We start from the raw sequence: 24,287 nt of genomic DNA on the forward strand, positions 1-24,287 counted from the left end.
GAACATAACCCTTTTCCTGAATTACTTCCAGATCTACTCCTGATCACTTCAGACCTAATTTTTGTGCACTGCTTCTTTTTTATTGTTATACACAAAAGAAATCTGCAGTGAGAGCAACATGCAATGGATATCTTCCTTCTGTCATGCATGTTTTCCCTTTTGACAGTTTCCTAACTATATCCCTCCATCATTTCAGGTACACTACAGGTGAAACCAGATCGTCCACTCTACTGGTTCTGTGGTTTGACACTGTCTGGAATGACTGAAGCAAAGACTGTGCTAAGCAAGAAGCATATCAAGTATCTGAGCGAAATGTTTGATGGCTACAAACAATATCATAAAAGGACATGGGAATACTGGTAAGGCTTTTCCCTCTATTCCAGGAACTAGAACTGAACAAAATTTAAATTAGTTCCACGCTGAGGGCCAGGGATACACCTCCAGCAAGCCTGCTCCCATGCTGAATTTACTGCAGAGCTTGTGGAGATGCATATATAAAAGTATTCATGGGCAGTGGATGCTTATAGCATGGATATGGTAAACACTGGGTTCCTAAATGGGTAAACTTGCAGATTGTAGTTAAATGTCTGCCAAAAGCTGAAATTATTTCTTGACATGTTTCCCTGGGGCTCAGAAGAGCAGCCTACTTTACAGTGATCTTTTGTGTAAACCTTGATGTTGTCTGAAAACATCATAGCTCCCTACACACAATTACAGTCTGCAGTGTAAAAGCCTGTTGCTACAAACTTTAAACACAACACATGCTGTCTATGCTTAATTTATCTTAAGCCAATTGCAGCTGCTGTTCAAAAACTACCTGGGTTCTGTAGAACTTTTAAATGTATCTATCATCAGAGCATCTCTTTGACCTAGAGTAGTTTAACCTCATATTTTCATAAACAGCAAACTGAGGCACTGGGAGACCAAGTGATTTAGAGTTGCACAAGTGATCTCTGATAGGGCAGATGATTGGAGCCAGCTCTCCCTGATCTCCAAAGCATGCCCAGCTACTGGCACTGTAATTTTCTTCTTTTTAAACTTTTTTTCTCCTTAATGATTCTGCAGCTGAAACACTCTGAATTCCAAGATTTCTTCTCTAAAACAGCAGCAGCCAAATGCTAGTGGGCATGAGAAAAAGAAAGAAGGTTGAGGAGGGCATCTTTTTCTTCAAAATGTAACCTTTGTACATGTAAAATCTTGGATGATGGAAGAAACTACTTGGTGACCAGTTTGCATTATGTCCTTTGGTATGAAAGCCATGCTTGGTGGCATCTTGCTGTATTTTCAGGAAGACATGTTCCAGGAATGAAAGTTGTGCACTTTCTGTGGAAACTATTCCTTACAGTACCCCCTAAGAAATCAGCTTTGGCAGCCTCCTGTCCCTGTGTGCAACAGGTCTGTTGGGATGCTCTCTTGTGCGGCCGTTGCCAGCATACTTAAGGAAAAGGGGTAGGAGAGGAATCTGTTGTCTTCTTTCATAAGCCATGTCTTCATCGACAGCTCTTTCCATTTATGTAAGATGCTGGATCCTGAGGTAGTACACACCACTAATATTTCCAAGTAAATACAATCCCAACACCCAAAGCTTGAAAGGCCACACACACAACAGCAGGCAGATAGCAATCTTGCAGCTGCTGCTCTCCCTGCCACTCGGTGATTATCAATTTTCCATTGTTGCCTGTAGCTCTCTTCTTTTCTGATTCTCAGACTCTTTCCCTCACTTTCTTTTCTGAACCTTTAATGTTTTCCCTAACTCTTTTTTCCACCCTCTGTTCATCCACTTCCTTCCTCATCTTCAGTACCTGAGCTAGTCATTTGTGTTTTAAAAGAAGACCCATACCCAGCAAAGTGTCTTGGCATGCACACAGCTTTAAGTACTCTAGTACTGTTGACTCCAACAGGACTACCAATATACTTAAAATTAATCACACATTTAAGTGCTTTCTTGGATCAAGGCCATCATCACAATGACATTAACCAAAACAAAACAGGACCTGAGATTCAGCAACATAAATACATAGCAACCTCAACTAAACTCAGTGCTGTAACCTTCAGGTTACCTTCCTTCAATGCCTTCTGTCATTGCTAGCTATGTTATGGCTACACTTAAAATCTATTCTGCAAGCATAGACTGGACATAGTGCTTAGGAACAATCCTGTTTAAGCCAATACTTTCTTACAGTTTCAGAATTTGCCTAGCCTGTTTTGCTAGATCAGGCTCTTGGACAATAAGGTCCTCAGGGCAAGAATCATGTTTATCTTTCTGCTTGAATCATGTGTGCTCATATACCACAAAATAGCAATTAGTTCCTTTTTGTTCTGAGTTACAAGAAAGAAGATTTTGTACATACCACAAATGCCCTGGCTTGTGCAGTTGTGAGAAAGTTTGATGGAGAAAAATTTCAAAAGTCTAAGCTTTTAATCTTATCACTGTCAATTTACTGTACCCTAAACTTGAAAAAAGACTAAATTAAAAACATCCCTTCTTGAATTCTGCCCCCTCCCCTTCTTTTTGCTGACCTACCTCTTGTTACCTTTTCTCTTTTATTCTTTGTTGATTACTTCACCGGTTTACACTTCAGCTTGTAAGCCCCATATGGTAGGAGCCTTGTCCTTTGTTAATCGTGAAATAAGATTATGTGTACCTTGGGCATTGCACAAATCATTATTGTCTTCCTACAGATGTCTTCCATATAGCCCCACCCTCAGTTCCAGCTGAGAGTGCTATTGTGAACAAGCTCAAAGAATAAATATTTTGCATTCATTTCACCAGCACAATGGAAACATTTTTCCAAGCTGTTGCCAAGATGGTATCTAGTCCCCTTCTGAGTCAGCAGTCCAAGCAGCTGACTTTCAAATGGCCAAACTCGCTTGATTGTAATCTTAGAATTGAAAACCACAGACACAAGCTGTATTTTTAAAGAGCTATATTGCTCTCTTCTCATGCATAAGCAGGTAGGGACACTATAAAATATGAAAAATGATTGAAAGAAGCCATACAGAAGTGAGTGTTGTTTGTAACGTCCCCTTTATTTCTTCCAACTTCACCAGTTTATTTTGTTCAGCTAGAGGAAGGGACTGAGGAATGTTGTGAGCAAGTGAAAAAGAAATATCACTGCTCTTTGTAGTCCATTTCCTTTTGTTATCAACTGACTTTTGACATTCTCTAAAGCTCTGTTGGCCATTAAAGACAGTTTATCTAAAAATAAAATATAGACAAAATGGGGCTAAGAGAAATGAGGATGGTGAGGAATTCACAGGGTTCACTTCCATAGGCATTTTTGGATCAGTCTTAACTGTATTTTCTCTCTAGTCCAATACATAAGCAGGCATGGTGCAACAGAACACGTTCAAAACTGTGATTCTGTCCTCTGTTCTCAGGGAAAGACCTTGGTCTATAATCCCTAGTGCTTTGTGAATAAACAGCCTAAATGGTAAGTAATTTTTGTGTTCCAAAATTGCCCAGATACAGCTGGTAAGAAACTGTCAGAGATCGGATATTAAGCTGCAGCTTTACATTATATCAGAGGATATGTGTCAGACCTCTAATTGCTAACACAGCTTACTCTTAAGAAAAGTTCCAATCTTCTAGCAAAATAACAGGATACATATTAAATTAACAAGTCTAAGATTCAGATATAAACTGTGCCACAAGAAATCTGTTCAGTGAGTAAAATCAGACTCAATCTTAAAGCATCATCTTACCTCATGTTATTTATTCAAAAGATACCTACTTATATAGACACATGAGGCCAGATCCTTAAGTTTAGCCTTTTTATACCGTACATAGTGCAGGACTTATAAGTAATTTAGCTTTAAGCCACTACTCTGTCTTCAGGATGCTGGGGTCATGATTTTGTTACGAGTGTGTATCTTGAAAAAGACTCAGAGATGCTCTAATTTTAATTGCGTTAGCTACTTAGAGCCTTATGAGAGCTGTCAAAGCAGCTGGGAAATTATTGGACTCAGCATTCTGGATATTCATCCTTTCCAGCTAGCCTTTCTCCTTTTGATCTAGGACTAGGAAGAACAGAAATTGTAGGACTTTATGCCATTAAAATAAATTCTCCACTGAGTGAATCCATAGATAGTTGATTAAATTATCTCTGTGGCTGCAGAAAAAGCCACAAGCTGGCACAGACATACATTTCCTTAGGGCAGAAAAAATAATCTTTATGGAATACAATTTCTCTGCATCCTAAGATTGATTGCACTGAATCTGAACACTGCAACCATAATACAAATACATTAGGAAACCAGTCTTTCAAGAGGTTGTGACTGGGCTTTTTTTCTTCTGTACCAAATAAGTAGCTTTTAAAGAAGCAAATTAACTGGTAGAAAATGGATAGTAAGATGTTCGTTGCATATTTTAAATACTACAAGGTGAGGGAAATACCAAATGTGATACAAAAGATGACTAAAGATATGACTAATAGGGAGAAGGTGAAGCAGGAAAACAATATTAATAAAATGGGAGCTGTAATTAAAAAGTATTGTGGTATAGCTGAAGCTTTCTATTTTAGTAATGTTCAGTTCCAAGTGAGTTTACTGGCTTATTTATTCTTTATGTCTTACCGACTCTCACTTTGGGCTTTCCAACCATATGAAATAATTCTCCTGTGAGCCTGTATTCAATTCAGTGGAGCTACTGTGATGCGGTGTCCAGGGAGACTGAAATCACACCAGGTTGGATCAAAACATTTTCACACTAATATTGTATGCAATTGTTACATAGTTCATCAAAAAGTTATTCCTTTTCTTGATTTGCAACTCATTAGTTACCTGCCAACAGTTGGACAAATGTATACCATTTTAAATTAAATACACTTTCATAGGGACAGCAACAGTTCCAGTCGGGAGAAATGTTTAAACAACTTACAGCTTGTTACAGCCTATAGGATTTACTAGAGAACACAGTCATCTCCCAGGTGGAGTGCTGGTTCTTAAGGCACTTAAAAGTAGCCTGGACACAACACTGCAAAGAGCTTTCTTCACTGGTAAATGACAACCTTTCTAGCTCTAATTTCTGTGATCAGTTTACTGTGGTGTAAATCAAAGTTGAATCACAGTAATGTCTTGGCACTCTGATATATTGCCTTAAACTATATGAATGCTGAAGTAGGGATTTCTTGTACATTTGCAGATGTACAAGATTTTGATTCCTTGTTTTTTTCCCAGCCTTTTATTCTTTTTTTTTTAAGACAACACTGGAATCAAAGTACACTTTACTGTTCTCTTCATCAGATTTAAATCTCTTTAATCAGCCAGCTAGATTACAGTGCTCTGACAGGTGGCATAGCTTTTTGGAGAAAGCCAAATTGAAGGAGCTGCTGCACATATCCTGGTTCCCAGGCTCCTTGCCAGCAGCAGGGTGTGACGTAATAGCTTTTCATGCTGAACAAGTTAACAGCCTTGGTTTTGAGTTTACTATGTTTTGGCTAAGAAACAGCATGAAAAGCCTTGCAGGGAAGTGCTACTGTTTAACAAGCAGGTAGCTGCAGAAACAATCTTGTTTCCCTCTCTGTGTCTAGGACTAGAATAGAGTCCCTGCTGTACCTTACATCTCTCCTCTCCCTTATGCTGGAGCAGCAAAGACTTTGTGAAATGAAAACAGACTGGATTCTTTCAGTCCCTCCAGTGTGCTATATTTGCAGTTTTAACAGGACTTGCTCACAGAAGCTTAAAGTAAGTCTCAGACTAACTTCTGTCTGAGATGCCTTCTTTTTAAGAATATTCTGGGAAATTCCTTGGCTCAGAAGTTGTTTAGAGAACAGCGGTTAACTACACAATCATAGGGAAAGGGCCATTTGTAAGCATGCTATGCCTTTGTCACTTCTGAGCAGAGGAAGCTCCAACGTGGTTTTTCACCAAATGAGAACTCAAAGGCAACTCCTCAATTTGGAGCTTGCATCTTCTTTCTCTGGTCTGGACTCTTCTCAAGCCAGGAAAGGGGAAACCCATAAGGATCAGGAAATGAGGTACCACAAAAATGCTTGTGTTTGCAGGAATACTGCAATTTTCAGTGTCTGATGCATTAGTGGAAGAAGAAAGGATGAAATGAAAAGGGCACAACCACATTAAGCTCAACATACTACATTCCACTTTATAATATAGGCAAAACAGAAAAGGACAAACATTGGTTACTGAATTTGCAACCTTTCTACATTCCTGTTATGGTTAGTAATGTCACAATAGAGAAGAGTTATCATTTACCACTTACTGCCTGAAGGTTACACAGACCAAACAACACAAGGCCAAAGTACAGAGTCATGAACTGTATGGTGAAAAATCAAATTGCTCCTTCTACATTTAATGGAGTACACAGTAATCTTGTGGTATCTTTTGATCTCTTATCAGCTGAATTTCACATTATAACCATCTAACTCAACCACTAGGAACACCTACATGCTCAGAAGAAAGCCTGTTAGAGCTTCTGCAATACTATGTCATGGCCTCATCACACCTAGCTTTTGGCACCTAACAGAGGTGCCTCAGTTAAAAATGCAACACACAGAGTCACTCTCTTTATGACTAGTGCAAAAGGCTGTTCAGCCCACTGAAGATCTGATTCATCCCCTGCAAATGCCTCTCTGTGGGATACAGACAACTAGAGGTACTATACTCCCAACTTAAGCAGCTCAGATAGGTTTCTAAAGTTAGGTGGAATAAATCCAGACCTTGGTGATTATCACAGACATCCATTTAGCATGAAGGTAATTGCTTAGCTTTGTATACTGTGTTGAGGTAAGACTCACTGAAGGAGGATCTCCTGACAGGAGCTGTCTTCCCCATTTTATTGCCCATGACAGAATCTGAGGCTTCAAAATCACATCAAGATACACACTGTTCTAAGTGCTGCTAAAACATGAAAAGTTCTTATTACATCTGCTGGAAATAATAATTTTTATTCTGTCCTCTTACTAAACAGATTTAACCATTTTGTGGCACAGTGTCAGACATATAAAAAACAAGTACGCAGGCAGCTTCAAATGCAGTTAATTATAAAAACGGGCTAAGATAAATTCCAAGTCCTGCACCTTCCTATGCTTATCTGCTGTTCTGTGGTGGTTTTTTTTTTTTCCAATAATAATTCTGAGTCTGGGTCCAGGGGTTCCTCTGGAACTGTACTGCAATACATGTAGAATCATGAATCATTTATAATAGTTCTGGGATCTCACATGTTATCATCACTAGTTAAACAGTGTAATAAATAAATGAGATTTAAGTTGAAAGAGCCTTTTAGATAAGAGCCAACTTCTTATTTCAGATATACATGGAAACTTCCCTGTCATTAAAGTGATCATATTACAGCATGGCCACTATGAAACCCATTTGTCATATCATTTATTGTGTATTTTTAAAATAATTGTAATTGTCATGCCAAGAAATGGTGATCTAAGTAAACAAGGAATTGAGTTTTCCTTTTTACAGATTTGCTTGTGGCATGTGCATTGTGAAAACATGTATTTACTAACAGCTCAGAATAAATGAGATGTTTGAAATACAGTACTTGAATCAAGAATGTTGGTCTACTGCTGTTATATTTGTAATGGGATGCTATGTAAATAACAGGGATCAAAAGGCACAACAGTCCTGAGTGAACACCCACCAGCTTCAGATTCTTGCCCTTCTGCAGAAACTCAGCCTTTCTCCTCTCTAACATCTTCTCCTACTAGAAGAGCATGGCAGACCTCCCTGATCTCTGCTGCAAATTAAACATCCCGGGCCTTGTTCCTCACAGACATGCAGCTGCCAACATCGGCTCCCAAGCAAACCAAAAAACCTAATGATTCACTGGCAGTCCTGCACACTCACTGTTACCAGAGAGTGCCAAGCACAGATACTCAGGTGGTACACCACCTTTGTATTTCTGTAATTTCTGATCAGGAGATAATTGAGTCCAGCATACTGAGTTTCCATCCATACTCTCTCTTGTACATACAACCACAACAGTTCATAAGTACTTGCTGAGAATTCTCTTTCTTTATTCTGGCATCTTTTACTCAACTTCACATTGTCCAAATCAGCAAATAATTAAAAACAAAACAAACTTTTCAGTCTTTTGGTCAGAGGAATGTGCTAAGATTATGTTGTTTCCCCATTTCTGTTGTAACAGGTACAAAAGACTCCTCTGTAGCTTTCTAACACAGATAAACACATTCAGATGCAAATAATATGACTGATTGACTGAAACCTACCAAAGCTATTTTTATCCTATATGCCCTTGAATTTTGTAATTTATGTATTCCAAGTCTACTACTGACATGGAAAGGCAGTGAGGAAAGGTACTGCTAGAGTTCCCTAACTATAAAGATAGGATTTATTTTGTTTACTACTTTAGCTATTTACTTTTGCATAGAAGCACAACACAAAGTCTGTATTTTGTAGGAGAGTTTAGTTTGCTTAATCTAGAGAAACAAAGGTTGGCTACAGGTACAGCAGGATGTAACAAACAGTGAACAAAAATGGCTATTATTTTTAAGAGCAAATGGTCATAACCTGTCCGTGAAAAAAAATTGGATTGAACATCAGAGACTTCCTAACTGTAACAAAAGACATCCCCCAAACAGGGTATGTGTTTTACTGGAATGCATGTGAGCAACTTGAAAGTAGTATGTGAACACTGATCCAGTACCTAAAGACTTTCAGCATAACAGTGGCTGCTGCTGTGGCTGCTATTGTGGAGGTTCCTACCACAAAAGCAAAATAATTTTGGGATTGCTGTGTTAGCGTATTCAGATCCTGGAAAAGCAAGAGGGAGGAAACTTCCTGCTTTTAAATAAATTACTAAGAAATGGAACAAAACAGAACTTGTAGTTGTTCAACAAGGAAGCAGACCTCACAAACCTTTATGTCCTCTACAGTTCTAGGTTTATAGGTATAGAAATTGTCAAAGATTTTATATTCTGAGCAAAAAAAAAAGGAAAGCTGGGAAAGACAGATGCAGGGTAGCGAACTCCATTGACAGCTCACAGACTGCTAGCCCCATGAGGCAGCGGAATGGAAAGATACACTTAATGCAAAGGAGTTCAGTCAAAAAAGAAAGGAGCAAAAGGCAGGGGAGCAAAGAAAAGAAAAGTGATGCCTCTGAGGCTCAGGCTGGCTAAGGAGAGGGAAGAAGGCACAATGGCATGCAGCGCAGGTGTTGCAGTGGAGTGTATCAGTGGCTGGAATTCATGTATTCCCAGGAACTGTTGAGTTCATGCATTCCCAGGAACTGAAAAAAAAAACCACTGTTCTGAACACACCTCTACTACATGGGAGGCTGGATAAATACCCTGGTAGTGCTACCCTTCTTCCCCTAGTCTCTCAGCTGGGGCAGGAGGTGTGATAGCAAATAGTGCCATCAGTCACCAGCTGTCCCAGTCAGCTCAGACTCCAGAGGCAGCAGGAACTCAGAACTCCTGCAGCTCATAGTGTGAATTTCATTTCTATATGCTCTCCTTGGCTGCTGGCTCTCTCATCAGCTCTTCCTGAGGGAGATAAAATACAAACCTAACTAAAATTTTACCCTTTAAAGCAGCTGTGTATGCTGGGATATGCAGCCACTGCAAAACTCACTTGAGAATAGTGCAAAAATGAGTTGCTATTTGGGTAAATCATGAGGGGAGCTACCACCTTAGAATTCCTAGTGCACTGAATACTGGGAATCTGAAGGAAAAGCCTGTGACATTGTTCTCGTTCTGTTTCACAGTATGGACACACACACTCTAGCCCATTGGTTGTAATGCAAGAAACAGTTAACACACAACCCTGTACATTTCCTAGTGGAAAACTGGACACACACTTTACTTACTGGTTTTGAGGTAGCACAGGGAGCTGGTGTCATGATTGGAGGCTTGGCTGCACTTTGAGATGGAGGCAAAGAAAATCTCTGCCCTGTGTCCGGAGGTGAAGAACAATGAATCCGCGTTTCTAGTCTCTCGGGCTCATGCTTATAGGATTCAAGAGGAAACGTGGGTTGCTTGGTCACTTGTGTTGGGGTAGATGGAGAAGAGGAGAGGCCAGAGGCTGTCAACAAGAATAATGATGAAAGATCAGAAGAAAAGCAGACAGAAATCTCAGCTTTACAGTGAACTGGATGTTTTCATCACATTTCCCCAGGCTAAAAGTACATATCTCAACTCCCTGTTCCTCAGAGGGAATTGCTCTGCCTTGCTGGTAAAACTCTTAATCATTCAACTGGTTGAACTGTCTGATTCATTTACAGGGAGGCATAGTGGTGAGATGAGAGTGCTGGAGGTTCATGTTGTATTAACCTCCTGTCTGATTGCTTATTTCTAAACTGATCCTCAACGCTGATATTACTTTATTGTTATTATTTTAATACTCCTGTGAGTCTCAGGATTACCTCTGTCTGAAGAGTTTTAATAGATTCTTTTTCTTCTTTTTCATTATTTGAACAGTATCTCAGCCAGCAGTTAGAATAAAATTAGGAGCAGAGACAAAAGGAAACAGGACATCCTTCCCATAAAGCTCAGTCTGCTTTCTGTAAGGTTCTTGGCAGTGCCTTTATACAAGGTAGAATTGTTTTCAGCAGCCTTTGAGGAGAAAGATTATTCATATCTTTTGCTAAAACTCAATCTCAGCAGCAGATTATTTCCCTTGTGAGCATTCTGTTTTTATTTGACATGTGCATCTACCCCAGCTGTATTTTTGGTTACGTTCTTACAGCAGTTCTGCATTGTGATCAAACAGATTGTGTAAGTCATATTTAGGACCCATTTAAAAGCCAGCTGTCATCCACAAACAGTTTGACAATTCAAGTTACAACATACGTGTTTCTTGTTATATCAATGTGTACATCAGCAAACAAAGGATGATTCTCTTATGCCAGCACAAATCAGGACAGACTTACATGCGTTAAAGCCAGGAGGCTGAACAGAGCTACATGTTTTAGAGTGGGCTATATGATCTCTGCACTTGGTTCACTTCTACTTCCAGAGATTTGTGCAGATGGTCAGTTAGTCCAGAAGGGACTCAAGTTCATTAAAAGGGAGCAGAGAAGAAAGCATTTAATAAGCATAAAATCCCAAGATATTCAAACAAGTGTGTGAGACCAGGATAATGCATTTTCACGCAAAGTCTAGCTCATGTTCTCACTGTGAGCTTTCAAGGCTCCATCAGTTTTTTGCACCTGAGATTTTTTTCCCATTCAAAAGCTTTGCATTGGTGCACATACAGCCTCTGCCGGTTCTTCCTTTTAACCCAGCGTAAAGTGCATTAGTACAACTCACTTTATACCCATTACCTCGCAGTGTCACATTTGACCTTGCAGGCAGCATTTTCAAAGAAAACTTTGTACTGATGGAAAGTAAGACTAAAACTCAGTAGTAACTAAGGTGCCAGGCTCAGAAGAAGTCCAACAACACATGGAAGGAGCCATTACCTGATAAAACTATTTCTCCTGATATATCTGGGAAAGAGTTACAATATCTTATGATAAAATGCACTAACAAGGAATTCAGGTAACTGTTCTTTAGCTGCTGTTCTTGACTGAAAACAACCTGGTCTAGTGGAAGGTGTCCCTAACCTGTGGCAGACAGGTTGGAACTAGATGATCTTAAGGTCCCTTCCAATCCAAACCATTCTATGATTCTTGATGCCTTTTACTATGAAGAGACTTAACTTTTAGAGAATAGAATCACTCATCAAGAATCCTGTGAAATCATTAGGCTCTAATGTGGTTTATTTGTAGTGGTTTTAGTGGTGCAGTGTAATGTATTTCTTTCTTTCAAAGAAAATCTTAGCTTTGCTGAAATCAAAAAGGACCCCTTACTCACACCCTCTCTTTGGTCCTTTTCCAAAACTGGATCTGCCTCAGAGGACTTCCATTTCATTTCATAAAGGGACTAGCAGCTCTGCCAGTCAAGCAGCAATAACTACAGATGCAGTGGAGACTGGGTGTTGTAGGCAGATAAAATGCTGGCTGATGGGATGTGCCACAAGGTGAGGCAAGAAGAACAACCCTGGTATTTTGAATGTCCTCAATTTCTGGTGATTTCAGTGGCATTAGAGAATGTTCCACACCCTGAATGATAAAAAGGACATCTCACTTGCCTGTTCAGTTTTTGCTTACAGACAAATTTAGATAAACAGTCTTGGCAAAGATGCTCTTATCCTCTGTGTTTTTATGGATGTACAAATGTTTCCTGAGCACTCAGATTGGGTTTGGAGGTGGATGGTAGCTGTAATCGATGCAAATGTAAAACCACTAAAAGGGAGAAAAACACCATTAGGTCTAAAAGTCTTGCTGCTGGATGTGTCCATTGTGCACTAATGTATTCAGCAAGTCTACAAAAACATTTCCAGTGTCAACAAGCTCTGCCAAAAGAGCTGTTACCAGACATAAGGAAACCACATATTCACCGTCCTAACAAGGCTGGCCTGCCAAGTGTAGAGGACATCAGTAGGACACAAAATATGTTAGTTTCTTGGTCTCCTTTGATACACATCCGGTATGTATATGAGTACTGTTGCCACCTCGCTGTACATGTGTCACAGCACAGCCAGGACAGACATTTTATGGTTCCCATTTTATAAGAACATTCACTGATGGTGAATCTCCTCTCAGATGCCAGCCTTGGACACTTGGTGTCAGTTGGCTGAGAGTGTCTGTGACTATGGCAACTTTACAGGGAGTTCTCTGAGTCTTAGAATTGCCTGTATCAACTAAGCACTTAAGACATAAAGTACTTGCCCTGAGGCACACCCTAATGCATCTGAGATTCAGTTTTTCTGTGACTCAGTTTCCTCACAGAGGTGGAGGGAAAACTGCAATTATTTTGCAGGTTATTTGATTAAATTATGTAATTAGGCTTTGCAATCTTTAGTATTTAAAAGCTCACCTCATGGCACTGTTGTGATATCTATGTTAGTTACATTCATACAATACTGAAATTGAGGAAATAATCCCATAGGAAATGTTAAATATCTTTATGATCTGTGATACAGATCAACCTTGTAACCCCTACAGAGGATTTTATAAAAGTCTGCCTCAAAAAAGAATGAAAATCTGTATTATATATCCAGACCAAATCAGTTTAGGAGTAACAGAAATTTGTTGTATTGGACCGCTGTTTAAAGAGGCAGCATTGGTATAAATACAGTTATATGTACGTGCAGTAGCTGTTCTATTCTTCTACAGAAGTCCATTGCAGAGACAAGATACCCCTAGATGCCATGGCTGAAAACAGGTCATTTTGGAGAAAGTATGCATAAAATAATTAAGCGGTGAAAACTAGGCTACAGTTCTAGAGTCTTCTATAATGAAGTTGAAGAAATTCAGTACATAGGATTGTGGAGAAGAAACAATCTTTGAGACTGACTGCAAACTCTACTGGTTCTGGTAATGAGCTGCTATGGCAAGTAATTATCTCTTATGCTGATGTTTCTTTCATCAGACCATGAAATACATAACGAAATGTAGTATTTAAGAAACTAAATAGCTCTTCCTTTTTCCATAACACATACAAAGCATTTTAGACAAAAAAAAAAAGAGAGAAAATATCTAGTTGCGTCACTGGCCAACACAAGGTTTTGTCGTGTTTTCTATTGATTGTCCCTATCCAGTTTTAAAACAGTCCAAGAGTGTTGCTTTGTTCTGATTCATCCTGACATTTCCTTTCTGGGGACAAAACAAGAGCAAAAAAAGAAGATAACTTTGTGGTCTCCATGTTGATGAATCATAAGTACCAACATTTGTATAACTGAATATGCATATGGATAAGAAAATTTATAAGAATATATGAATAAATGGAGCAAAATTGCATTAATGTAAAGAATCAACTTGCATGTTAGAGTATAACTTTACTCAGGACATGTATGTGAGATCCTAACAGAACTAGCTAGCACAAGCCTCAGTTTTGAGCAAAATGAGGCTATCTCCAGTTGCCTTCTCTCTGTGACAGTGCATGTGGTAATGGTGCAGTGCTCAGCTCCATGCCAGAGGAACTGCAGTTGGGATCTAGCTGGATATTGCGTGCTGGAGGCAAGAGGCCTGAGAAAGTACTGCCATAACAGCAGACCCCCTCCGGCCTTTCGCAGTCAGTGTTATCTGGTATATAGCTGTTCACAAACATACAAAAATAATGTTGCTACCTTCACATGTTTCTCTAGGTATTTGCAACTATTTCTTTTAAGCAAAGCTCTTAGTTTGCGTGGCATTAAGTTATCCACTCACAAACTTGGGCATTCTGATCCAAACCAGCCTTCTACTAATAAGTAACAGGAAAGGATAAAGCACTGCGTTGTCATTCCCATCCTCCCAAGGGAAGAAGAGTAGCTGCCCTCTGACACTCCCTGGTGACACCCACAATTAGTTCTGTCACCTACATTCACGCCTGACCTGGCAGGATACATCTGGTGCTTTCTGGGAGGAAGGATGCTCATAGCCCAGTGATTCTTGCCAGAGCCTCTGTTTTATATCCACCCTTTTCCAGAAAGAAAAACAGTCCCTGTCCCTGTGAACATTTGGAACCACCTGCCCACAGATGTGGTAATGCTTCTGTACAAACAGCTGGCCTTGGGTGGTTCATAATAGAGCCACACTCCCTCATTAAGGGCCCAAGGGCTACAGTCAGCAGCCTGTTCTCAGACTTGACTTTTGTATTTGTGCATTTAAGATGAAGTTGTTAGCACTGTGAAGAGTTCCTGGCCATGAAAAATAAATCACTTCAGAAGAGGGTAGATTTAGATTAGGTATTAGGAATAAATTCTTCACTGTGAGGGTGGTGAGGCACTGGCACTGGTTGCCCAGAGAAGCTGTGGCTGCTGTATCACTGGCAGTGTTCAAGGCCAGGTTGGACAGGGCTTAGAGCAACATGGTCTAGTGGAAGGTGTCCCTGCCTGTGGCAGGGGACTGGAACTGGGTGAGCTTTAAAGTCCATTCCAACCCAAACCATTCTATGATTCTATTTCTCTATGATTCATGTCTTCCTGGGAATCACTTTGGTGTTCTCTTGTCCTGTACTTGATGAAGCAGGTAATGCCGTTGTTAAGGCTGTTGCTAAAATAGCTGTCCAAGTTCATATATATATAGATTTATTATTTCACCATTTAGAATGAAACTTCTCAGAAAAACACAAAGGATTTTCCATTTGCAGTGTCCCCATGTGACACTTTTTCTCTGATTCCTTTCCAGGACAACCCTGTCCTTTCATTTCCATTCTTCAGCCAGCAATGAAACAGAGAAGGCGGCCGGCTGTGGCTGCTGAATTTTAAGTAGTTAGCAGCACAAGGGAATTGGAGCCGAGTCATCTGTTCATTAGGCTGATTCACTCTTCAGACACAATACCATGTTCATTTTGACACAGAAGCAAATTGATGCAAATTAGGTGAAATTAAGTTTAATGCCACTTAACGGACCCAGAAGCAGGTAAATGGCTGCTGGCTGTTTCTATTCTAATAGTACTAGTGATACTGACACTAAGTGTTGTTATACACCTGTTAGTTAAAATAAAAAAGAAATAAAATTAAGCCTGAAAAGTAATCTTAAGAGATATTCTACAGCAAAATGGGATAGATACTGTTCAGGAAATTTCTTGTCATACCTAGCATTTTGAGCTTACACACCACATAAGAACTATAGATTTTACTGTTGCCTGTGTCTGTGATCACCAGTGCATCACCCATATAATGGCCAGGCCTTCCAGTCTTCCCCCCAGGCTCCCTGAATCCAACTGAGCAGCATCTATCCCAGCTGCTTCAGTAAGCACATTTGTTTCAATCCCATTGAAACAACTTCACACTTTTCACATAGCTGGTACACCATTCAATGGGAAGCTTACTTGTTTCCATAAACATCTGTCCCATATTTATTAATCGAAGGAAGAGAAAAATACACCCATTAAGTCATTAAAATATCATGTGCTGTCTGAAAAGTTTCAAAGGGAAACATATTTTTGCAGTAAAAATCTAATTTCTTTATAGTAGTTCAAACATAGTAAAGGAAACTGCTCCTTAAGTGATCTCAGACACAGAAACACCTGAATGTGAAAGCTCCAACTTTTCCTTGAGAAGCTATTTCACTCTGTAAAACCAAAGACAAAGCTGATCAGTTTCCAGGATTCAGCCTTTTCTACTCTGCTTGTGGTCTATTTACATGCATGCACACCACTTGTTACCTGTGGAATCTGCAATGTTATAACACCTTTTCCTTGTAAAAAAAATCAAGAGCTGAAGAGTTTAATTTGTGAAGTGTGAGGATTGTTCATCTTTCTGAAGCTCTGGAGACTCCTTTAATGAGGAAAGGCTGATCAGGAGAAGCACTTCCCCAGGGCCATATTCTATGGGCTTTACTGCAGATTTCTTCTGCCCTGCTGATTAGAAAGAGGATCTTACACCTTGCCCAGAATCATACACTGGTTACCTTATATTTGTTAAATGCACTTCGATATATTACCAAAGCAGGCATTACTGCTGCACCACCAGACAGGCTTTCAGCCATGGGCTCCTAATCCTGCAAAGCTCCTCTGGTCCCCCTGCAAACGCACCCTGGCTGCTGGTTCCTACCTTCTCCCTCTCCCAAGCACAGCACCTTTTTGAGGCTGAAACCCTCCACAGTGAGCCTGTGTTTCCACACTTAGTTCTTGATATTCTCTACAATCAGATGAGTTTTATCACCTTGGGTTTTGCATTGCCTGTTCTCAACAGATTTGCATTTTTCCTTTATTCAGCAGAAAAATTTCTGTCAGAGTACGTGAGTTGACCAGGGGTTGCCAGGAAAGAGCTGCCAAGGGCTGAACTTTGGCTTTCAGGGCTATAGGCAAGCTGTAGGGAGTAGTATATAGAATCCAGAGATGTACACAATCATGAATTTGTTGCTTTTAAAGCCACAGATACATGGGATCTGAACACAGCAGACAAAGACCAGAAATCCTGGTGGAGAGCATCCCCCACAGAGGGATTTTTCTAGTTCTCATTGGCCAGAAGGTTTCAACCTGACTTCTAATTCCCAGTTTTCTGCCACCTCTTCTTTGTCTTGCAAATACTTGAGGGAATGTCATGGGCAAAGAATTCATAGCAAAGACATAGAAATCACCCGTGAGCTTGATGGCAAACAATGGCTTTTCTTGGTTTTGATTTTCTGAGATGGCCAAATGCACATTGCATTGCTGTTTGGCAGCCTGACAGAGGATAGATGAAGAGGTCCTGGTAGTGGCTGAGGTAGCCAGTGAGTAAGTGCCTGAGTCAGCCATGAGTAATTAGCTCAGCATGGTAATTATACTGAGAGACTGGCACCAGGACTTTACGAGACACCATATGGCTGTGGCCAGCATGCACTGTCAGGATCGCAGGCAGCATATACCTTGCCAGCACAGGTGCTAGTGACAGGAGTAAAGTACTAACTGATTCTCAGCAGGTAACAGCACCATGGGAAACATCCTGCGGAACCATGAGAAGCAGGAGGAGGAGGTTGGGGCATGTACCACTATGAGAAGCACATGTGAACAAAGAACACTTTACCCTCCTGTGTATCTGTCACCCACAGAGCATGGGGTCATGAAACTTGCAAATACCAGCTTTTAATTTCCTAAATCCAGTCCTGCCACTGACAGCAGAGCAAGAGGAGTTTAAGAGTGCCACCCTCTCAATGGCTCCTGCTGTACCCAAGCCCAGAACTGCCAACAAGGGGATGTGACATTCTGCAGTGCTGCCTGGGGGTAACTGCTGGGTTGTAACAAAAGCTAACTGTGTGGTATGGTGACACCAATCTAAAAAGTCACTAAAATGAAAATCAATCACTCCATTCAAACCATGTGGGAAAGACATGTGACATCTGTGCAAACCCCGAGTTTTTCTGATACAAGCCGGATGACTGATGAGCGTAAGCCAATCCATGCAAATCAGCCAAGTGCAACAGTTGGCCCTTATCAACATACTGGTAGCTGCTGAAAGAAAAGTCTCCCCTGGCTTCCCAGCCCCATATCAGCATGTTAGGCGGGCACAGCACTGCATCACATGGCAGGGATTCACATGGGTACTTGTACTATGTGCTGGTTACAGCCAGCTGTTGGGAGAAGCAATGCCTACAGCAGGACAACTTTATTTACCTAGTACACCACCTGGCATTTAAACTTTCATAGAGTACTTGGTGTTCAGAGGCTTTAATGAAATAACTTTTGTTTTCTCTTTCACAAAGACCTCTGGCTGCTAAAGCTAACATTTAACAGCTCTTTCCACATTAACCTCAGTTGTCCTATCTGGGCTTGCTTTCTGTTTTGAGTCATGCTGAGTTAAACAGTCCTCTGCCATTACAGAAAGCTGCAAACAGCCTGTCCTTGGTGACACTGGGTGGCCAGCACTGTCTCTGCATTACCCTGTCCTCTGCTAGAGGCTGCTGTAACCTGGAACCTGCTCTCTGGTTTTGTACAGCAAAGCCTCCAAAACACAGTTATCATAATGTTCATCATAGTTGGAAGTGACCTTTAAGATCATCCAGTTCCAACCCCCTGCCATGAGCAAGGACACCTTCCACTAGACCGGGTTTCTTCAAGCCCTGTCCAGCCTGACCTTGAACACTGCCAGGGATGGGGCAGCCACAGCTTCTCTGGTCAACCTGTGCCAGCGCCTCACCACCCTCACATGGGAGAACTTCTTCCTTATATCTAATCTAAATCGACCCTCTGTCAGTTTAAAGCCATCTCCCTTGTCCTGTCCCTACCTGCCCTTGTCAAAAGTCCCTCTCCAGATTTCTTGTAGCTCTTTAGGCACTGGAAGCTGCTCCAAGGTCTCCCCAGGGCCTTCTCTTCAGACTGGACAGCCCTGGCTCTCAGCCTATCTCCATAGGAAAGGTGCTCCAGCCCTCGGAGCATCTTCAACAGGTCCATGTCCGTCTTATGTTTGGGGGCACAGAGCTGAATGCAGGACTGCAGGTGGGGTATCACGAGAGCAGAGTAGAGGGGGAGAGTCCCCTCCCCTGACCTTGTGGTCATCATTCTTTGTGTTTTGCTTCTGGTAGCAGCCAATCACTGTGTGCAACATGCTTCACAAACATAAAAGATAACACAGGCACCAACCTAAAGGGTTTACAGTTTGATAGGCAAAGGAAAAGAAGAGGAAAATTAAGGGGGGAAAGGTGGGAGCAGGAGTATTGTATGCACAACATATAAATACAAGTTTGGAAGTAATTACTTGCTTGTTCTGATGCTTAATTTCACACGGATTTCTTACTTATCACTGTACTAAATGTCAGCTTTTCAAAAGCAGATGCTTGGGAGGGTGGCAGAGCAGGGGACATTGTTTCTTCTATGATTTACAATATGCTCATCCAATGTAAATTTAAAAAATGAGGGAATTAAGGCAAAGATTTTCTTGGCTTGCTTGCTCTAAACCAGTGCCTTAACCATGTACCTTATTGCTGCAACATGCTAAAGCAGGGGAACACCCTGTGGAAACTGAAAATAAACCAATCCTCTAGCATTGTACAGATCTGTCATTAGAGGTCCAAGTTAATGAAAAGGACAGTCTGATCTGAGCCTGCAGAACCCCACTGAAATCACTGTGGGGGATTTCATCTGTATAGTATATCTTCTCTCTGTGTAACCAAGAGACAGAATATTAATGCACATAAAGACCACTTGGATATCTATTTACAGGGCATGCATGAAAGTTCCAGGGCTGGCGCCAGGGGAGTGTAACACTGCATGAGTCTCAACTGCACAGCAAGAAGGCAAGTGTTTATAGACTGTGCCTCTTTCTGAGGTTGGGAGCAACAGTTATTAGGCTGTCAGAGCAGAGTCTTCAGGAGTCAGGTCCTGGAACCGTCTATGTAATGTATCGGTTTATATTAGCTTCAGTTTTCTACTTTTACAATGAAGGAAATAGCTCTAGAGGTGCTAGTAAAGGCATTGGAGTTACAGCTGGATTGCCAGTCTCACAGCACAGTTTACTTCTGTTTATTTTCTGCAATGCTTACAAGGGCACTGGGGTGAGAGTAATTAAATATTTGCAAAGTACTCCAAATCCTCAGGAAAGCTGGAGCTAGAGAATGAAGCTGTAATTTGCCATTTCTTTGCGCCTGAAATTCATGTTGTTCAAACCCTCTGTTCTTCTCTTATTAAAAGAACAAAAAGTCTCCCTCATTCTAGCTCTTTTCAAAATTCAGCAGGAGTCCAAGCACTGCTTCAGCCTGTGGCATTTGCCTCTCCCCACTGTGTCTGACTCAGACTTCTCTCTCATCATAATTCCTGTCTTGCTAACCTGGGAATTAATCTTTTTGTGCACATATGGCACTGCAGAAATGCGCAGTGCTCTCTAGCACACCTACCAAAGTCTCCTGAAGAAATAACTAATGACGTTATGGCTCTTGTTTGATTGAAAATAAATTGCTATGGACCTGCTCTTGCTCCTTATGCCACTTGGTAGTGTCATTCCCATTGCCTTCTGTGGCACTGGACCATGCTTTTAATTGAACACTGGTGCAGCTTTCTCTAGACACTAGTCTGCTCAGAGACTAACCTGCACCCTTGCATGAAATAATCCACACCACACTGGATTTCTTCTGCCTTTCACAATCAGATCTCGGATTCATGTAGGTTGCAACTAACCTCAGGTGTCCATCCTTCTGGTTAGTTCCAATCCAGATCGGTTTTCCAGTGCAAACACTCGTCTTGGCACAAGTATGAGAACCAAGATGAGTGTTTGCTAAAACAAGTGGGAAAGAGACCAGGCAGAAAGCAGAATCACTTTGTACAGTGGCACTGCTGGTTTATACCTCTTGAAATGTACAGGAAACTACAGGCCAAGTCCTTCTAACAATTGCTATGAATAGAGCTGTCCATCTAGGATCTGGGTGAGGTCACTATTACGAAAAAAGGGGAGAAGGCAGCTGTACATCCATGTACCAAAACCACAACTATATCAAAAGACTTAAAATATGGCCTGCATTAGGATGTCCTTACCTACCACTGGCAAGTCCATGCTTCCCATGTATGAGGAATTAGTTACCACCTCATTTCCTTCTCCCAGCACAGAAGCTGAATAAGCTTAAAATCAAATGAAGCTGGGTCCTCTCGGCACAATTCTCTATACTCTTACTGATAATGTAAGTACTGTCATGATACCCAGCATTAAAATGAGGCTGAAGAGCAGTGATATCACAGCTGTATGTTGAAACTTCAGGTTGGAGTCAGGAAGTACCCCAAGGTACACTAAAACGTATATCTACGAGCTTTCAAATGCTGGTATTGCCACAACTGTGGAAGTCAAGCACACTTAACAAGCACATGCATGCTCAGGAAAGCCATGCACACTTGGGCCCATCCTACTTAAAGAGTTCAGCCAGAAATTAATCCCTACTTTGTCAACATAAGCCTAAAGGGAACTTTAAACACATACCTGGATAAATATAAGTCACATGGAAAGAACAAACATTCACCTTGGGATATTCAACAATCCTGTCATTCTGGAAGCCCCTTAAACTCCATCATCTTATTCTTTTTACCTGCCAATGAGTAAAATTCAAACTCAGGAGGGGGAACTAAACTTCAATGATGTCCATTGCATTGAAACAACCAACATCTGGTCCAATTTTATCTCTCTGTGAAGTGTCTATAGTGGCCAGAACATTTCTGGTAGTTCTGCACCAAGGTTGGGCTGTGCCTTCCCAGCCACATATGCTTTCTTGGCTCCTGATCTACCTACCCCTCCTGCAGACCAACCATCTCCTCTCCTCCCTACACTTCCTGCTAAGTGTTACATCTAATGCTCCACTTCAGGTCCACTAGAGAATGACACTACTAAGGAATTCCTCACAGATTTCCTCTTTTCCTTGCTATTTCACCTTCTGCTTGCAGGCTGATTTAAACCTTCCCCATCCACTTGCCTACTCAGCAGAGCACCTGCTAGACCAGTCCCCATCAGGACGCCACAGGGTGGCTTCCTTTGCTTGGCTGCACAGCAGGTTGCAGCCGATCCCTCCTCTCAACACCCAGCTCTCTGGTGCTCAGGCCTCTGGCAGGGAAGTGCGCAAGTGCCCTTCGGCACAGCGTGCTTACATTTTTCCAAAGGGCCGGCCAAGCAATTTTCCTCTCCAGGAAATCCTTCCCCTCCCTTGTCACCCAACCCCAGCTTCACCCCACAGCCCACCCCAGGTCACTGTTACAGCATGCCTCCAGCACATGACAGCAGTCACATTCCTGGCTTGTTTTAGTGCTTAGAGCTGTCATCCTGCTGTAAAGCACATGAAAACAGAGGAGCCAAAAGGACTTAGCATGTTGAGAGTGAGTGAGTACCTCAACAGCAGACTCTCTGGAGCAGGGGACACCCTCATGCCAGAGATTTCCCCTGCTCAGTGGGGTAATTTGATCTGTTTAAGCAGATCTACCTTTGCCCTTTCATTCTGCCTTTCCCCCCATCACCCCAGCTCTCATCCTTTTGCAGGTGCCTCCCTAAGTCCCTAGAGACTTTGGTCCCATTCGTGTGCACCAGCATCAGCTGTGGACAGGCAGCTTACACTTGACATTCCAACTGCCTTCATTTCACACTCAAGTTAATGCTCTAAAGCGAGGTAGGGATTTCACAGCCACTGTTTCAGTCCTCAGGCTCGGGAGGGCTGGGCCATGTCTCTTCATGTGCAAGACATCTAAGTGACAAACCCAGAGGACTAGCACACTTTAAAATGCAGAAGCTAGGCAAATCCAGCAGCCATAAAAACCACATAAGGTAAACAGACTGTTTGGGGCTTCCTTTGCATGAGGCAAAAAATCAGTGTGTTTCCAAGCAGATACATTTGCAGAGGCCCTTCCTTGAAGTTTTCTACCTCTCTGACTAGGACAACACAATATCTGAAAGCTTGGACCTAGGAGATGCAGACAATGTCTACAGTATGAATGTTCATATATTGCAAGGGGAAAAAGCAGTAACAATTCTGACCAGCTTAATGTGCCAGAGAAGAAAGCATGGACTGGTATTAAATATGTGACCTCAGTATCTCCTACCCTAGATGGATCAGTAATAAAGTTACACTGAAGAAGCTCTGTGTTAGAGAACAGCCTGGGGACAGTGATCTAACTCCCTGTACAATGGTCAAGGAAAGGAACTGTGCAGAAGACATGTATGCTCTTTTATTTAAGGCGTGTGACTCTGTGTGTGAAAGGAGCAGATGTGGAGAGGGGCTTCAGAAGAGGTTGTGAGGAGGGAACCTGAGGAGCAAGATTTCCTGGGGAAGGGATGACTCCATCAGCCAGGACCAGACCAAGCAATTGATGAGGCTGCTACAATAGCCCTTGCAGAGAGGCTCTAATGCTGCTCTTTAACTTGGAGCAGATGATTTCAGGTTGGATATAAGGAAGAAGTTCTTTACTGTGAGGATGGTGAGGCACTGGAACAGGTTGCCCAAAGAAGTGATAAATGCTCCATCCCTGGCAGAGTTCAAGGCCAGGTTGGACAGAGCCTTGGGCAATGCTGTCTAGAATGAGGTGTCCCTGCCCATGGCAGGGGGATTGGAACTTGATCATCTTAAGGTCCTTTCTAACCAAACCATTCTGTGATTCTATGATTATTAACCTCCACCCCACTGCCCTGCCCACTGACACAGTGGGGAACAGACATGGTTCAGGGCTCCAGACCAGGAAGAAGTGCATTCAGCCTAAGACCTTCTGAAGAGCAGGAGGCCTTTTCACAGGACAAGTGTGATCCCAGCAAAAGGAGTGGGTGCTTTGCTGCTAACCTGCCCCAGGCAGGCCCGTGTGATGCACAGGCAGCCAAGCAGGGTGCTGGTTATGCAAGTACTGACTCAGATGTCACGGAGCAAAGCCAACACCGCAAAGACCGTGGTGAACAACTGTCAAATGATAAAAGATTTCAGTCACTGCTGACTGAAGCTGGATTTAACCTAGCAGGGAAAGGCTTTGTATGTCATTACCAACCTGCTGCGCTAGTCACTTCCCTCCTGAGCCCCACTGTTCTGACCTCATTTCTGGAAATAACTTATGAGCTGTTTTCTCCTTGTAACAAGTAACTGTTGCACTGGAAAGCTGGGTGTTACAAGTTGTTAAAGCAAGGCAGTGCTGCAACCTGTTCCTCGAAGCATGGGCAGCTTTGGACAGCTTTTGCACTACCTCAGTCATGTATATCCCCTGAACACTCGGGACTCCCACTCAGAAAGCCATTTAGACTGAATCTGCCACCACAAACAGACCATGAAAGGTTTTCAGACACTTCTGCAAACAGTAAACCACTATTATCCAAGTTTACCGAACCTTGGTGAAAGTGTATTTGATGCTGAGAGTCATCTGCTGCTGCTCAACACAAATGAACCAGTCAAATGGTAAAAGACCAGCTGG

At 41.8% G+C, this 24,287-nt stretch overlaps 1 protein-coding gene across 3 annotated transcripts in view; it reads right to left on the reverse strand.

The window, feature by feature from the left end:
* The window catches only part of PRKAG2 (protein kinase AMP-activated non-catalytic subunit gamma 2), a 216,614-nt gene that overhangs the window by 62,163 nt on the left and 130,164 nt on the right, over positions 1-24,287 (reverse strand). For 2 of the 3 annotated variants that reach the window (XM_034064320.1, XM_034064383.1), the window contains one exon: positions 9,788-10,011. In XM_034064320.1, the coding sequence (XP_033920211.1) occupies positions 9,788-10,011 (224 nt within the window). The remainder of the gene's footprint in view (positions 1-9,787; positions 10,012-24,287) is intronic. The other variant, XM_034064345.1, reaches the window with a different exon arrangement.

Source organism: Melopsittacus undulatus, chromosome 1 (assembly GCF_012275295.1).
Source record: "Melopsittacus undulatus isolate bMelUnd1 chromosome 1, bMelUnd1.mat.Z, whole genome shotgun sequence".
Classification (NCBI taxonomy): domain Eukaryota; kingdom Metazoa; phylum Chordata; class Aves; order Psittaciformes; family Psittaculidae; genus Melopsittacus; species Melopsittacus undulatus.